Source organism: Aedes aegypti, chromosome 2 (assembly GCF_002204515.2).
Source record: "Aedes aegypti strain LVP_AGWG chromosome 2, AaegL5.0 Primary Assembly, whole genome shotgun sequence".
In the NCBI taxonomy this organism is placed as follows: Eukaryota; Metazoa; Arthropoda; class Insecta; order Diptera; family Culicidae; genus Aedes; species Aedes aegypti.
The window spans coordinates 333,677,788-333,696,037 of record NC_035108.1 but is presented as its reverse complement, the minus strand read 5'-3'; the positions used below and the strand labels follow the sequence as shown (position 1 = coordinate 333,696,037).

General features: G+C 35.7%; 1 protein-coding gene across 6 annotated transcripts in view; it reads right to left on the bottom strand.

Annotated features, from left to right (window-relative positions):
* LOC5572620 (protein turtle homolog A) overlaps positions 1–18,250 on the bottom strand; it is a 339,330-nt gene that overhangs the window by 177,239 nt on the left and 143,841 nt on the right. For all 6 annotated transcript variants that reach the window (XM_021845978.1, XM_021845977.1, XM_021845982.1 and 3 more), the window contains one exon: positions 12,268–12,875. In XM_021845978.1, the coding sequence (XP_021701670.1) occupies positions 12,268–12,574 (307 nt within the window). In that variant the 5' untranslated portion in view covers positions 12,575–12,875. The remainder of the gene's footprint in view (positions 1–12,267; positions 12,876–18,250) is intronic.

Genomic DNA, 18,250 nt, shown 5'->3' with positions numbered 1-18,250 from the left:
TGTTTAATGGTTTTTATTTTTTTTAAGAACAACTGCGATTTTTTGAATGTCCAGATTTTGATTCATGTGTCCGGATTTATGGACACGACATGATGCAGAATTAACTCAATTTTCATTAAATTCATTGTAAATTTGGTGAAAATTATCAAGTTCTAACCTAAAAGCTATCATCCCAAAGTAATATATAATAAAATAACGATTAACCAATCGTATGCAAGCATTTGAATATGTGTATCATCTTAGGTGTCCGGGTTTAGATGCATCACAGTAATCAATATTTTTGTTTTCTATATTATTTTATTGCTTTCTCCAGTTGATAACTACTTCAGAACATCTTTTATCATTAAATGTGGTGGAAGAATCCCTACTTGGTATTGTTGGCGAAAATGAAAAACTGTTTTCGATCGAAATGGCATTTGAATATAAACAAGAACAGGGGTGAATAATATTTTGCTTGTTCAGCACTAATCTCTCTTTTAAATATCTATATTTTTCAACATTTTTATTACAATCATGAATAATTATAATTCGTCAATCATATATTCCCTATTTCTATTTGTCTTGTTTCCTGTATACATTTTCCTCATAAATCGAGATAAAAAGATGTCGAGGAATATGATCAGTTGATCATGTAAGCTCAGGCTTTGATTTAAACTTTCATCAGTTTGAACATTCACTCTTGTATAATTTTCAGAGTACTCTTGGCTGTATGTGACTCCATTTTGCTGATTTGAAGAGCAGATTGTTCACTGTTAGATGATTTGACAGCAAATAAACAGAAATACAGAATGATAATACTGACATCTAAATTAGAAAAAAAAATCAGATGGATTTTCCATCGAAAATTGAAATTCAAGGTAAAAGCAATATTCTCCGTCCCAACCTCACCTATCTAAAATAATCTATCCAGCCCAATGTGAAACAAAACCAAAACAACGCCATTATGGGTTCCGGGCAATTCGATCGGATAAACCTTAAGTAACTGTTTGTAAAACGCCTCTAAAAACAGGGAATCTTCCTAGAGTTCTTGATTACGATTCAATATCAAGCACCAGTTCAATAAAATTTTGTGAAATATTGTGTGCAACACTATCATCCAAAGAATTGCTGTTCCATTACTCGATATTTCCATGAGTCGATGGTCCCTCCAATATCGACTCATGGAGGTTTCACTGTATCTAGATATTTTGTGCAACACTATGGCTTACGTAAAACAAACTTGCTCCTTGTGGATCACTTGTCAATGCGGTATATAAAAAATCGACAAGGCATGTTTGATAACATCTCAAACTATATTACTTAGAACAGACAGAAAGCGAGGATGTGAAAGAGGAACGTACGCGTTGAAGGTCTCTCCATGCATGTTGTATGAAAATCGCGCTTACCTGGCATACTGAAGCGATGCGAAGAGGGATGGAAAGTGTGGTCTAGCGTGAAAGCAGTTCGTGTGGTGCTTCGACGCGCGAAAACGCTTGAAGATAATTTGAACTATTATTGGCAGCACTAATATTGCGCGTGAATTTCGAACTGATGAAAACAGTTGGGAGTAAACTAAATAAACAAACACAAAAGAAAAGTTCTTTTTTATATTTGAAAAAAAAAAAAATGTGTGCTTTGTACCACTGAATTGATCTTATACATTAAATTCCCCAAAGCAAAATTATCACTCGGCCATTCCGTAGAAAAAAAAAGGAAAACCACAATGTTCCATGACTTATAAATAAGAGAGTCGATTTGTTATCAATCATTAAAACCATAGCTTTTACTTCAATAAAACGGGAAATTGCTCTCAAATTTGATCGATTATTACCCGTTCGCAAAATCAATATTTACTTAAAAATAAACTGCAATTGGAACCATTCGTGATCTTGTTTATAATATCGATGATTGAAGTTTAGAAAAGATTCCCATAAACCATTTAAAGTACTCGTAGAAAAGGTATGCAATTAACATACTATTTCATTCCATAGATACAAACATGATATTATATCTATAACTAGTGTATTGTTTAAACTTCCAGTCGTCGCGCGGTTCACCACCGTCAAAACCACTACACTGCTGTTGAGGACGAAAAGCGAGTTTTTTTTTTTTCAAAAGTGTTGTACAAAATACAACAGCGCGACGACTGAAGTGTTAAGTGAATTTAAAGAAATTTTTCGTTCATAACAGCAGAAGTTTAATAATTTAATTTTGATTGGAAAAAGGCATTCAATTTCAAAATTCTCGAAAATTATAACTTTTTTTGAAAAAATATTCGGTAGGCTTGATAGATATCATTTTTTTAATGTCTTTATTTGTATCATTTCAAACATTACATTCATTTCTTCTGTGTGTTCTGTGTTATTAGACAACACTAGCATCCTAATTCTGTAAAACAAATTTAAGATTTTATTAACAACATATTACATTTCATTTGCTGTAGCAGTTCAGATTTTTAACAGGTGAGTTGATTTCACCTGCTTATAAGAGAAAAAACGCATTAATCGTGCCTGAAATTATCAATTATTTTATTTGACATTTGTTCCAATATTTCAACATTGGATATTTTATGTAACACATTAGTACTATACAAGGGAGGAAGCTTCAGAATCATTTTCAAAATTTTATTTTGAATTCTCTGAAGAGCTTTTTTAAAGACAATTTACACCGTCTTCAGCCATAGGCTGCACAGACTGAACATAACTAACATTAGACAACGGACACACGGAACAACCAGTGGACCAGTGAAGAATTTTTCGTTTGACGAAAAGTTTTCTCCGACTGGGGCGGGAATCGAACCCACACTCCATAGCACAATACGCCTAAACGACTGACGCCGCTAACCGCACGGCTACGAAGCCCACATTTCCTGGTTACAATCACAACAGCTAGTCCATATTGATACAGCATACAGCATGGTTGGTCTGAAAATTTGTTTGCATATCAAAAGCTTGTTCTTAAGACAAAGTTTTGATTTTCTATTAATAATGGGATAGAGACATTTTACATATTTGTTACATTTGACTTGAATGACCTCAATGTGATTTTTGAAAGTTAAATTCTTATCTTGCATGAGCCCTAGATAATTACCTTCATCTGACAAATTTATTGGAACCCCTCTCATCGTGTCAACATGTCTACTTGAAGGTTTCAAATAAAGAGCTTTTGGTTTACGTGGGAATATTATTAGTTGAGTTTTGGAAGCATAAGGAGAAATCTTCCATTTTTGCAAGTATGAAGAAAAAATATCCAAACTTTTTTGCAATCGACTACAGATGACACGCAGGCTTCGTCTTTTGGCGGAGAGGCCTGTGTCATCCGCAAACAAAGATTTTTGACATCCCTGACTCTGGTAAGTCAGATGTGAAAATATTGTATAATATTGGTCCCAAAATGCTGCCTTGGGGAACACCCGCTCTTACAGGAAGTCTTTCAGATCTGGAGTTCTGATAATTAACTTTAAATGTACGGTTTGACAGATAACTTTGAATTATTCTAACAATGTATGTTGGAAAATTATTTTTTTTTAATTTTACGATCAAGCCTTCAGTGCCAAACACTGTCGAATGCTTTTTCTATATCTAGATATGCAAGACCAGTAGAATAGCCTTCAGATTTTTTGGAATGAATCACTTTTTTTATACACGTAAAAGTTGATGAGTGGTCGAATGTCCATTGCGGAATCCGAACTGTTTATTGGCAAAAAATGAATGTTCGTTGATGTGGGCCATCATTCTGTTCAAAATGACTTTTTCAAAAAGTTTACTGATGGAGGAAAGCAAACTGATTGGACGATAGCTAGAAGCTTCTGCAGGATTTGTGTCTGGTTTCAAAATTGGTACAACCCTAGCATTTTTTCATTTGTCAGGAATATATGCTAATTGAAAACATTTGTTAAAAATATACTTTCGGGAAGTTTCTTGATGAGGATGTAAAAAATTCCATCATCGCCAGGAGCTTTCATATTTTTGAATTTTTCAATAATAGTTCTCATTTCTTCCAAATCAGTATCCCAGGAATTTTCGAAAACGTTCTCTTGATTGAGAATATTTTCGAAGTCCTGAGTAACTTGATTTTCTATTGGACTAGTAAGTCCTTAATTAAAATTGTGCGCGCTTTCAAACTGCATAGAAGTTTTCTTCTTCCAATGCCGGTATTGGCTTCTGAGGTTTTTTTTTTAATTTTAGATAATTTCCAAAAATGCTTAGAGCCAAGGTACAATTGAGAAATTTTATTTTCAAAATTTTTGTTTCTTAATTGAGAAAAACGTTTCTAGATTTCTTATTTATTCTGTTATATTTTTCTCCAATTTTTATGTTGTTCCGCCCACGCAGTTACGGATCACCCACAGTGACGGATCACTTTGGCGTTCAACATCGAATAACTTGCCCAAAACATAAACGTTTACGTAAAACATGTTTTTCCCATGTTACACTATTTGTCTTCTACCATTTGTAATGTTCAACCGCTAAATAACGGTGTATTTGACAAATGTTTAGTTGGTACCACATAGCTATCATTATATGGTCGTTTTCTGTAAGAAGTGCCGTCAGCATTCATAAGCTCCCACAGGTGGTAAAATTCAAATGTTATAGCATAAAACATGCTCGTTCGCTTCGATTCAGTATGAATTCATCATTGGAAAACATATTTCTTGATTGTTGATTCTAAATACCAAATATTAGCACTTCTAACTAGTGATCCATAATATGGACCAGGAAATGATTGTTTACTACGGTTATGGATCACATCCAAAGAATGTAGATTTCTTCGCACGCCATCGAGAAGCAGTCTTCCTGCTTGATGAGAAATGATTTTAACAAACTTGATACATTCTACAGAGTCGCCTTTACAGGCCTCTGTTGATGCGAATGGGACATGGGAAAGGAGAAGAAACCGAATAGAGCAGCCGTGCGCGCTCTCTCTCCGGTCGCAGGCAGCATGCTGTTGCCGAAGCACAAAATCAATGAAAACACGGAGCGCATTGAAACTCTTTCGAAACCTCTTCCAGTATGCCATACCATTTTTACCTCTTCTCTTCTCTTTTCGCCAACACTTCACTTCACTTCTCTTCTCTTTCAATATGTCATCGCCCTTTGACTATTTATATAAGATTTCAACTAGAGATATCTCTAAAAATACTTTCAGCACTTGTAGGCTTCGTGGCCGTGCGTTTAGCTAAATGGCTAAAGGCGGTGTCCGTGTATTTTTTTAGCAATTGCTCTCAAAGATTTCTACTAAAGTTTCTGCAAAAAATCCTTCTGAAGTACTTTGAGTTTTCTCAAGTAAGAGTTGAAAGTCTCTAGGGAAATTCCAACGATGTTTTCTAAAAAATAATTCCATGAAGCACTTCTGACAAAATCTGAAGTAAACTCATATAAAACTAGTGGAAGTTTTCAAATTTTACTCTTAAAGAACAATGATCTCAGAAATAACGCATGGGCTGTTGAGGAAGTTAAAGAAGATTTTCTAAATAATTTGCTAAGACAATCTAAAACAAAAGTCAATCAAATCTCGGGATAGTATTTCGCAGGGTTTTCTAAAGGAACTACTCGAAATAGAAAAACATTTGAAAGAATTCTCTGTAGAAGTTTATGTAGGAATGCTCAGAGGAATTATCAAGATAATTGTTGTTGTATTAGTTGTTGTGAAAATTTTAATCAACCTTTTAAGATTTACTAACAATTTGTGTGATTTGTGCTAACGTAAGAACAACACGACATTCACGATACGCGACGCGAGACAAGACATAACACTTATAGTTCTTACAAACGTCAAGAAAATTTAAATAATTACCTTTCTGTCGACCGGTTTCGGGCACGATGTAGCCCATCTACGGGACAATGTCCGACTGACTGCTTCTCGTACGTTGTTTGTACGCGTCCGAAGAGAAATGTTACTGGATCGTCGTATCTACCAAATTGAACAGCCACGACGATATGGGAGGATCGTCTTCATTCATCAGGGGTCCTTCGTCATTGCTGATGAACATAGACTCCCATGCGTTCAAGTGCGAAGTTTTTCTTACGTTTTTTATAAGCTTCGCACTTTCCCAATCTATTGCATGATTGGAAGTTATCGCATGGGCTGCTACACTCGATTCACTAATTTTATACGCCGATACTGCATTTTTGTGTTCCTTTAACCAAATTTTAACTTTTCGGCGGGTTTGGCCTATGTAGACAGCTGGGCAATCCTTACAAGGGATCCGGTGAATTCCTGATTGCTCGTCCGGTGGAACCTTGTCTTTAAGGTTGCACAGTAGGGTCTTGTCGCTCTTGTGACCCACTTGTAGGCCTTGTCGATGGAGAGTGTTTCTGATAGGGTTTGTTATTTTCGGGATGGGATGGGATTTCATGGGAATTTTTGAGAAAACAAAAAAAAATGTTTGGAAAAACTGCAGGAAAAATACTTAGATGAAATACTGGAGAAATTCCTAGAAAAAATAGATATTTTCGAAGAGCCAACTAGGAAGATTTTTTCGATTTCTCGGAGGAATCGTGGATGAATTCTTAAACTGATCTACATGAACGGGCAGAGGAATTCTTGCAGGGTTTCTTTAAAGACCTCTTAGTTATTTTTTTTTTTCAAGATCTCTTAAATAAACCTTTAAGGATTACCTCGGGAAAAAATCTTTGGAAATTTTACGAAGATCTTTTAGAGTAACAACTGGAGAATTCAGTTGAAGGATTAGTATAAACATATCTGGTGTAAATTGTAGGCTAGTTTTGAAAAATAAGATCAAAGTACATACCTGAGGAAATTACTGGAGGTAGTAGCTTTGGAGTTCTGAAGAATATCCTGAAGTAAATTCTAGAGAAGTTCTTCTATGCATCCTTTGACAAAGCTTTGGAAGAATTTTCGAGAGAATTTATAGAGAATTCTCTAGAAAAAGTTATGGCATTGTAGAAGACACTGAAAAAATCTTAATAATTCCTGAAGCTTTTCCGCAGGGAATTTTGAAGAGCCTGTTGGACCCGTTACAGTTTCTGATGGTTTCTCTGCAGCATGTGGAATTTTGCATCAGGATTCAATGCAAGCAGAATTAGGAAAAAAGAAACTTTAGAGATCATTTTGGTTAAAATAGAGACCTAAGAGGCCTTCTAATATTATTATAGCTTTATTGAGGAGATTTTCAGCCCTAGGCTGGTTCATCTCCAGAGACCTTCTATTAAAAATAGAGATTTTCTAGAGACATGAATTAAAATTGGGGCCAATTCTTTAAAAAGAAACCTACTATCAGTCTCTAGGTTCATTTATTGGGGTCAACTTGTGTTATCATTAATTTTAAAATATATCAATATCTATTATACGTATATCCTTTTCAAATCAATTTTACTAAGCAAGTTTTACAAAAATAGACCAAACTGCTTGTCTTCACAACCAGTGAATTTGTTCTAATTTCCTAGATAACAAATTAATGAACAGCCAAAATTATGTTGATTTGTGTATTTTTTTTTCTTTGCACCGAAGATTTATCGTGCAAAAATTCTTTCAAATACTTCACTGAAATAACTTCAACCATGCTGCAAACAAACTCTTATGAAATCGTCATAACCTGCTCTAAATATTATAAGAGTTGATCATCGATATTTTTGAGAATCTCCTTGAAACATTCAGAAATGCAATACTAGATTGCTGCATTAGTTTGTGTAATAGTTACTCGAGTTGCTTGTATGTTTAATGAACAGATGATAAATAGTTTAATTTATTTTGCAAGCTTTCTGCTTATCTTATTTTTTTGCTTTTTATTGAAACGTGGGTGTGAAACCCATGTGTTTTTGTGCGTAGTACATGTCCTACCTGTCCTATCCACTTCCCGCGCCACTGCCTACGGAAGTCTGAGCAAAACATTATTGTGTATTCTTCGTTCCATTTGTGTGTACACGTGTTTTGCTTCTGTCTGTTTTGCGCACCACCTATCTGTGAGAAGCTGAACATCGTTTCAAAGTACACTCAGACATAAAAATAGTCACAGAATTACTAAAGTGTATGCATTAATTACTATTTTCTATCAGCCACTCTTTCATTCTGCTGTCAATTTCTTCACTAAATGTCATTTCACCTGGGTTGAAGCATCGCTAAGCTAAGGTGTATTGACAAATAGGAATAAAATTCCCTTCAGAATGAAAGAGAGGCAGATGGAAAATAGTAATAAATTACTAAAATTTAGTCATTCTGTGACTACCCGTGTTTTTGAGTGTAAGGTGGATCAAAATGGATCAAACATGCCAGAAATGTAAAACTAATTGCTGTCCAGGAGAAACCGTCATCTGCGAAGGATTTTGTGATCACTTTCGCCGTTTTCATGCAGCTTGTGTTGAAGTGTCTAACGAAGTAGGTGATGTTTGCTTGTACAGAAACCTTCTATGGATCTGAGACTATGGATATGCTATGAGTGTCGAGAATTGATGGAAAATTTGCACTTTCTCTCTTCCATTAATAGAGCAATTAAGTCGCTGGAGGAACCAGAATCAGAAGTTGTACTTATCAAAGTGGAAGTAGTTAAAATGAGTGCAAAGCTTAATCAAATAGTTAAAACGATCGGTTCAGTGACCAACGCTTGCTCTACACCACTGATTACTTTACTTTCGCTGCCTGAAGATGTCCCGTTGTTGTCGTCAACGAAAATTGTGACAGCTTCATCGAGGGCCGAGCTTCATGAAAATAGGAATAGACGTAGGTTTTATATTGATATTGAATATCATTAAAGATGATCAATACAGAAGTTGTTTCCATCAACCAGACAGCTACTGACTGATAACTCGATCAGCAGCTGCGACTCTCTTTTTCTTCAAACTGGGTACATATATATATATACAATTCAATATCATACCTCTCTCAACGAATCATTCATACTTTTACCTACTACCGTATAGCTCAACAAATTGGCCGAAAGGTTTACAATACCGAGAGTTTAAGGATCGTACCATAACTACGTGGCGACCAGGAGGAAGATGCTGTACTGTTAAATGCTAAATGTTTTGTACTGAGTTTTTAAGTATTTTTGTTGAATTGTATGACATTTGAATCAAATTTTTACAATGCCAATTTTATGTTATGGTATATGTTATTATTCAACAAATTAGATTTTTAGCATAAATCTGTGGCAGTATTTTACTAAAAATGGAGTTAATAAATAAATATAAATTTGGTTAATGTGAGGTTAATGTCAATCTAAGGTACATGCCAGGTTAATATCAGGTTCATGTCAGGTTAATGTTAGGTAACAGACAAATGAATGTAAGGGTAATACCAAGCCAATGTCAGATAACTGTTAGCTGAATGTCAACGTAATGTAAGGTTAACGGTTGCGATACTAACATAGTTTTCAATATACAACTTTTATCTTTGATCAACTCTAATATGATAAAAAAATTAAACAGATTTTTATTTATTCAGCTTCATTCGATCGAAAATCTCTTCCACAAAGGTTAATATCAGAATACAGTTAGGCAAGTATCAGGTTAACGCCAGGTTTATGTCAAATTAACGTCAGCTTAATATAAGCTTAACGTCAGGATAATGTCAAGTAAATGTCAGGTTAATGTCAAGCTAATGTCAGGTTAATGTCAAGTTGATTTCAGATTGATGTCTGATTAAAGAGATCGGACTCGGAAAAATTACGACACTTTGTTTTGGGTGCAACTTTTTTTGCGTTGGTAAAAATCAATGGAATTTTTGGGTAATACTACACCGTGTCCAGTATATTCTCATACAAATTTGAGATAACATTACTTTGCGCTTGTTTAACTGACATCATTGGTGATAATAGTTTTTGAAAGAGGTTATAATACTGATTCACTACAGGAAATATTTTGGAAATATTTCAATTATAAACTTATTTTATCAACTTAAGAATTTACGAAAAATATTTCCAGCGGTACGCTCATAGGCAGAGCCCAATTTCAATCTGCAGTTATCGCACATATATTTATCAAATTTTATCAATATTTATCTATTCAAAACGCAATATGATTAACTTAAAGTTTCTGAAACTTTTTTGTGAATGCTCTGATTTTCACTTTGTAAACCAGACCAATATGAACAAAAATTCATTTTAAGTGCAAAACATGACTTCAATGGACATTTCATCACTTATCATAGCAAGTATTTTTTTTCTTATCCATAAAACAAGCTATTCTACGTTAGTATAATACTACCAGACTACAATGAAATACTACAACATTGGATTATCCTACCTTCAGTAAAGTTATACCAAAGAAAAGAAAAAGTGTATGAGAATATATTGGACGCGGTGTAGTTCAGAGTGTTATGTTATTGTGTGCCGAATTTTATCGCGATTTGTCAAGTAGTTTTGAAGTGAAGGGCGTTAATGGTGTCCCGAAGAAGGCGAACCCGCCAAAAACACCAGAACTTCGTCCGATAGAAAAGTTTTGAGCGATACTGAAGAAGAAGTTGAAGAACAGCGGAAAATATTCAAAACCGTTGATGGTTCAAAGAAAAAGTGGAAGAAATTGTGTAAGAAAGATTAGAGATGGTCGGGTCTCAGGTTTTCACAACCGAAACCCGTGTGATGTGTTGATTATTAAATCTTAACTACCGTCATGATGGTTGTCCAAAGACTGATTTTATTGAGGATTCCAATCTTATTCGTAACTTAGTTCTAACAATTCTTGATGTTCTTCTTTCTTTATTCTTATGCTAAAGGGAGGTGCTTGGAGTTGTCCTTCACTAAGGCTTAGCCAATGAGAGTTCAATTGAAAGGTTTTCAAGAGAGAGAGAGTATCAATAGTAAGACAGACAGAGTGTGAGCGCGTGAGAATGAAGCGTGATGCGCTTGGTGACAGTTCGGTAAATTAATGCATACGCATGGAATATAGATTGAGTTCAAGTGCCTCGATGGTTCGAGGTAAAGAAAGGATCGAATTACGGTCGGTTACCGCATATGTGGGAAATTGTGTAATAAGTATATTGTTGAAGTGTCAACGACATGGGTCGTCGTTATTTGAGAATTAGTATAAGCAATAATTTAGTTTGGAGCGATGATTGTCGTTTTGTTACCAAGTGGACAATCGCTTATTCTATGAAGACGGTTGGCTTATGTCAAATGGGTTTCGAACTGTGGGAAAGTTAAGATTTTACAACATGTGTTGGAGAAGGCTGGGAAATATATTTTAAGGTGCATAAGTATGCTACACCCGACCCGAACCCAAACCCGACGGGTTCGAGTTTTAAAATTTAAAAATTTTCGGGTTCGGGTTCGGGTCGGGTTTGAAGGCTTGGATATTAATCAATAACTTATTACTGAGGCTTCCGATTTGAAAACGGTCTTCAGCAAAGTTGTAGCTTGTATATCTCACAGTATAAACGTAGCTGTAATCTCTAAGAGCACATGAGCAAACACTAAGACCGATTGAATGAATTGATTGCTTTTCCCATAGTAATTCCCATATTAACTTTGACGGGCTTGTGCAGTCTCAGTTTTCATCCAAATGAGCTCAAATTTTGAGAGGACACTCTGAATTTGATCTAAAATCAAATGAGCGGTGTGGAGCAAAAACAATTTTTTGAATCACTCTAATAGCTACAGAGTTTCATGTGGCAGTATATCTGATGAAATTTATTAAAGAAGTCCTGAATTATGTGGAATTACTGAAGGCATATCTGGTAGAATTCCTGAAAAATCCCTGGTAGAATTGCTGGAGGGATCCTTGGTAGAATTCATGGAGGAATCCTTATGAAATTTCTGATCGAATCTCTTGTGGAATATATAAAGGCGTCCTTAGTAGAATTAATTGAGGAATTCCTTTAAGAATATCCAGTGTAATTCTAGAGAAAATGGTTGTTGAATTTTAGTTGAAATCCCTATCGGAAATATTATGTAATTTTCTGTGGAAGTATCTTTGCTGGAACTTTTAAAAAGAAGTACTGGATTTTGTGGAATTTCTGGAGCCATCTCTGATGGAATTCATGGAACAAATTATAGTGGTTTTCTGAAAAAATCCCTGACATAACTGCTGGAGGAATCCTTGGTGGAATTTGTGAAAGAATCCTTGTGGAATTTTTAATCTAACCTCTTAAGGAATACGTAAAAACGTCTTAAGTGGAATTCCTTGAGAAATTTCTGGAATTCTAGTGAAACACGTGTTGGAATTCTTGATAGAATTGCTAAGGAGTTTTTCTCTGAAAGTATCACTGATGGAATTCCTGAAAGAAATCCGGGATTATGTGTAACTTGTTCCTTATACATAGGGGAGGTTTAACAGTCTAATCTCCATCTCATTTGCTTTCTGAAACAAATAAAAAACCGTCATCCATACTCACCGAAACTTTCCTTGTCATTTTTGCCCCCAAGCGCCAGTCCTGACCGTGGGAAAACTATCGCCAGCAAAAACAGAAATCCGACCCGAAAGGTCGACCCGTTGCCGTTGCGTGGCGTTCTAGAACCAACCTCGTGGGAGGACGAAGCAGTGGACGACTTCAGCACCTGTTCGTGTTGAACGTGTTTTTGCTTCCGCAGTAGTGCGAGCTGATGACGGTGATGTCCTGATGGCCGGACGATGACGGGTTCTACCGGACGACGCAAAGCAAGATGTCGCAGAACATCATTTCCGGTGCGATTAATGGTCATTGTTGGTGAAGTGGGACATTTTTGTGATTCTCGCTCTCCGAAAGCATTCGTTGCCGTTGCCTCCGCCCGTTTTCGTTCGACGGATTGGTTGCGGTTTCATCGAGCTTTGGCGTCGACGTTCTTGCCGATCGGTGTTGTTATTGGGGGCGAAGAGCGGGTTTTTCGTTGACGGATTTGATTCTGCCGGTGCCGACAAGAGCCCGGGCAAACGGTTTTCATTGCTAGTTGCGCAGGAAGGCTTTGATTGCTGGGCGATTTAGATGACTTATTGTGGTCAGGGGAAATTTAGTGGTTGTTTCGTCTGAAATGAGATAGAAAAAAGGTGTTGTTAGAGAAGCATGTTGTGAATTACTAAGTTTTTTTTTTCAACTAGCGTTTTCTGTATAAGCTCTTTACAAGTTTTATAGTATCTACTGGTGATAACTAGAGTTGCAACCCACTTTGTGATCAATGTATCTTTCTTATTATTAATCTCACGAAATCGTTTTAAATGAAATTGGCTTTAAGAATTTGACAACATTTTTTTGTCTAATAAATTCAAATTAGGGCTTCTCAAGTAGAGTTTGAAGACTCCTGTCACTCGTTGATTGTTCTTCCCACTTAAAGTTAGGTTATATACCAAATAAATAATTTAAACTTTCCCCCATATAGGAAGGTAATTGGTACTGCGTAATGTACATGGTACATGGACACCGCGTCGATGAAATACCCTTAGCATTCGTGCCGATGTTTTATATAACGGTCACACTTTTCTAACAGAGTGTTTTTTGCTACCGAACATAACTAGAAATGTCACACTAAATAGTTTAGATAGGAGGTCCGGATTGGACCATTGAACTCAACTAGTAAACAAATGTCAAAATTTGTTTTATGAAAGTATTGAGTTTGGGAGGTTGGATTAAATTGAAAGAAATAGCATCAAGTTAGAGAGGTATTGACTTACAAAAGGGTCAAAGAATGATAAATTGAAGGAACTCAGCATTCCATCGAGTTAAGGGAAAAATCGTATTACAGAATACCAAAATAGAATAAGGTGACAGTTTTGTTCTTTGCACTAACGTTTATTTTGTGGGAGACTACTAATATTACTTGGATGCGGTTCGCGTTTTGAGTAGCAGATTTAATGACTTGAAGATTATTGTTTCTGAGAATCTCCTACTTCTGTGGTGAACTTTTCCAATATTTTAGTGAGAATTTTACTAGGAGAACGTCAGTGTAGTCAAGGATTCTTTCAAATCTTGCTTTGGATTTTGTGCGAATGATGTCAAAGATTTCTAACAAATTTCTAATAAAACTATTGAGAGCTGTGTCAGATATTCACAGAAGAGTCGGTCAGACTTTCACCTGTTCTGAAAAATGTACGATGCTGTCAAACCATTCATAGGATTCTAACACAAAATTTAATAAGAAATTTACTTTACATTTTGTGGAATTGTCTCCAAAGAATATCTCAGAATTGATTATATACCTTGGTAGGGTTCTGTTAAATCATACCAAATTTTCAGTTGTTAAGGTAAAGATGAATCGAAGCCAAACCTCAAATTTTCAAAAGCACATTTCTGGAGAACCAAACATCCGTTTATGCTGAAAACTCAATCGATTGGTTTCTAGCTGGTGGTGACCAATCGATTAAGTTTTCAGCTGAAACGGCTGTTCGGTTCTCCAGATTTTTGCTCTTGAAAATTTGAGGTTTGGCTTCGACTATCTTCACCTTAACCAGTTAAACATTCTTGTGAGAATCCTGCCCTAATCATAATGAAAAAACATCTCAATTTTGTATGTCAATCTCTTCCAGTGTTGTTCAAATTCATTGCCATGATTCAGTAAGATTTTGTTCGACTGATTTAGCCGATTTGCTACAAAATTTGTTCATTTATTTAACCAGGAAAATTAAGAAGATTAAATATATTTAATACGATAAATCATTAAACTGAAATATTAGCTCAAAAATTGATCACTCCCAGTTGGAGTGACAACTTTCACATTAGTTTCTTATCTGTGCTTTTAAATTAAGTTCGAGAAAATCTCAAAAGACTAACTAAATATATTCATATTTTTTTTTATTTAGATTCTGGTTGAGCGTCCTTCACTAACATGTCGTTTTAAGTAAATATGTGTTTATCAGTCGTGCATTTATGACTGATGATCATTTTCAAAAATTCATCTGTTTTTAAAAAATAACATAACTTTTTTGTCCATGATTCCTCCATCTTGACCCACTGTGCAAAAGACCTCATTGTTGTCTACTTTAACATATAAAAAAAAAAAAATCAAAAATACGATTTTGAGATAATTGATTTTTAAGCTTTATTTTCGAAATATAAAAAATTATAACATATATTTTTTACAGTGTATATTTTTTTCCAGATAGTCCCAACAATAACCTAAAACTTTGCGGAAGACACCAAACTAATCGGACAAACCGTTTCTAAGTTATAATTTTTTGAAAATTATTAAGGAATTTTTTCTTAGGCCCTTCTCAAAAGAAAGGCTAGAGTCAAAATGGCGAACCGATGAAGCAAAAAGGCATTTTTGGGCATGAAGAAAGCATGTGCTAAATTTTATCCAAATCAAAAAATATAAAAATGAAATTTGGGAAAAAAGGCGTCATTTTCTGTGGAACCGCTCTATAACAAAACTACTTTGATTTTATGTTCAAATTTTAGGAAACTTCATAATTTTATTCGTAACATGTGTTGTTGTAGCTGATTACTGGTTCCTTTACCTTGGGTGGATTTCAGGCGATTCGGGAGGCTCCTTCATCGGAATTAGGCCAAGTATTGGGCTGTCTTGTTTGCTTGGTGAGTCAAGGTTCCAAAGTTTTATTTATTGAAGACACTACACACTTTATTCCATACACACTTTATTTACAATTACATAGCATTTTATTACACATTTAAACATTCACTTTATTTTACACTAACATTCAACATTTATTACACTAATTCTAGTTACAATTTTGGTCCCATAACCGTTCACTGCTCTAAGCGATTGGCATCTTATGACTAACTTAAATTCTATTTCTCCGTCCCTTGACCTCTTTAAAAGTGCATTTTTTCTTCTCTTCCTACACGTTTCGCACACATTGGCGACTGTATTAGCGATCGAACGTCGTATTGGGTTCCCATGATCTGTTATGCTGTGGTCATGAAATAGGTTTCACAGCGATGATCAAGGGGTCAACCGATCAGATTTCTGGTGATTATTACAACTGTACATGTGTAGAGGTTTGGAGAAATAAATCTCTCGCTGGTGAAATGCTGAGCAAAAAATAGTCCTCATTTTCAAACATACATTAGTTTTGTTTGCCTTTTTAGCTTCAAGAGGTTGGAAATTCACATTTGTTTTGCACATTAATAAAACCATTCCAATATTAAACTGCATTCTATTTTATAGTTCTGCTGAAATTATAATTCAAACCCAATTTGAACAGGTAAACATATTTCTGCTTTTAGTCTTCTTTGTATTATTTGTCATTTTGACAAAGTAACCCAAAAATGTTTTCCCTGGAAGTGACGTGTTGATAAGGTTGATCAATCAATTATGAAGTTAAGATAAGATAAGAAAAATAAGAGCCTATTTTCCGTTTAATGAAGAAAAAATGGTTAATAAATGAAGAATGAACTCGCTACCCACAGACCTGGCCACTTCAGACCACATTGTCCGCCAAAAACTTTTATGAAACTTTTCCATTATTTGCACCAAACATGATGTGCTACGGGTTAAGTATAATGAGTTCTGAAAAGTATTCAAATAAATATAGGATGAAATGCATACAAACTGATGTGGCTTTACTTCACTGATGGAGTGCGCTCAGAACATATGATTTCCACGATTTTTGGAAAATCTGTCATGCAAATCTTCATGAATACGCCAATAACGTTTCCAGAAATGCACTGTGCAACTAGATTATCAGAAGTCCAACAAGAATCTTAAAAAAAGCATTTGTAAACTTCGTTGTAAACTCCGAAGAACTTGTCACTATCATAAAAAGTTTCTTTATTAACCCCTCTACCTGCCGTTTTTTTTTATCGCAAAAAAATCAAATCGCGTTTATCGGTATTTTTGCACTTTTTTCACACAGGAGATCGCAGTAGGCAGCGCGCACGAACGGATGTGTTAAAAATGTATCTGTCACGTTTATATCGTCTCCGCAAATGACTAGTTTCGGCTGGTGAAACCAGTGAAATGGCTGGTGCAGTTTGTGAAAAAAAGTGTCTATATCGAAAATGAAACGGTTATTCAGCACGCGTTCTGCTGGGCAGTGTTTCGTTAAAGCCCAAGCAGAAGATGAATTAAAGCTTGAGGTCGTGGCCGAATCTCAAATTTTCAGGTACACGGGTCTGGAGAGCCGGACAGCGGATCAAGCTGAGCGCATGATCAAATGCTCGTTCACTGATGCTGTATGGATCTCTAGATTTGTTTCTTGAGGGTTTGGGTTTGGCTTCGTTTTCTCTTCCCTAGAAAAATCGTTTATTTTGCGTCGTCGCATCGCCGGAGTTTTATTTTTCTCGTTTTAGTTCGCACGCGTTCTGAGTGCAATCGAGTTTAAGTTCTCGCTTCGCTGGAGTGATATTTTCGTATTGTGATAGGAGCATTCTGATTAAAGTAGCTACAGCTCCTCAATCAAGAACGGATGATGATCAATTTGGTGAGCTCGTTTCATGCTTTTATTTTAAATGAAAAATATACTATGGAACATCTTTTTATTATGACAACGGTGGGAATGTTACTTAAATGAATTGACTCTTGTACATTAACATTGGAAAGCCCATACCTTTCCTTTTACCTAATTTTTGTCATTTCAAAAAATAACCTTCGAATGGTTCGACGCTAAAAGAGTCGACTTTTCGTATGTTCACGTTGTCTTCTGATAGGTGATTTTTTTGAACTGAGGTTGCATGCATCGCATCACTTACCAAGGTGAATCCTGATCATGCAGCTATGATCCCTCCCCACTAACAAAACTCCTTCCCATGACAACCATGGAGATGCAGAGGTGATCTCGGTCTCTAGTAACAATGGATGTCACCCTAATATTCCTTTCCTTCCCCCAGATGACTGCAAGGACGTGGCCGGCGCCGTTATTGACTTTTTATTGTCTGGAGTTCTCGAAAGTGTACATTGAAGATGGAAAACTACTCCCAAGCTACATCTCTTGGTTCCTTGTGCAACTTCGATCATTCTGGTCAATCACGGAGTAGCAACTACAAATTGTACGGTCATCAATGCTTATGCTTATGCTTATTTTTGCACTATTTTCACACAAGTTCTCAAAAAACTCCTCTAGTTTTAGAATCTGTGTCAAAATTGATCATTGGTAATTATTTGTTAAATAACTTAAAAGGAATCCACTATGGTATCTGCGCGATGTGCTCAGGAGTGACAACATATGTTTACACAGGGCCTATTCCTCGCTTTCGAACATGTGCTGTAGAATGCATGACTGAAATGTCCCCAAAAAGGCCTTAGTGAAACCATCACCAAATGCTTAGGAGTGACCTTATTGGTTTACGCCTAGTCCATTCTTCATTAATTGTCATATTCACTGGAATTCACGAAGATTGATACATCAAACGGCTTGATTTGGACATTAAACAGAACCTGGCGGAACCTGTGCTTGGAGCTCAGTAGTGGCCACATCACTTTTTTTTCTAATTCATAAATATTGAGACG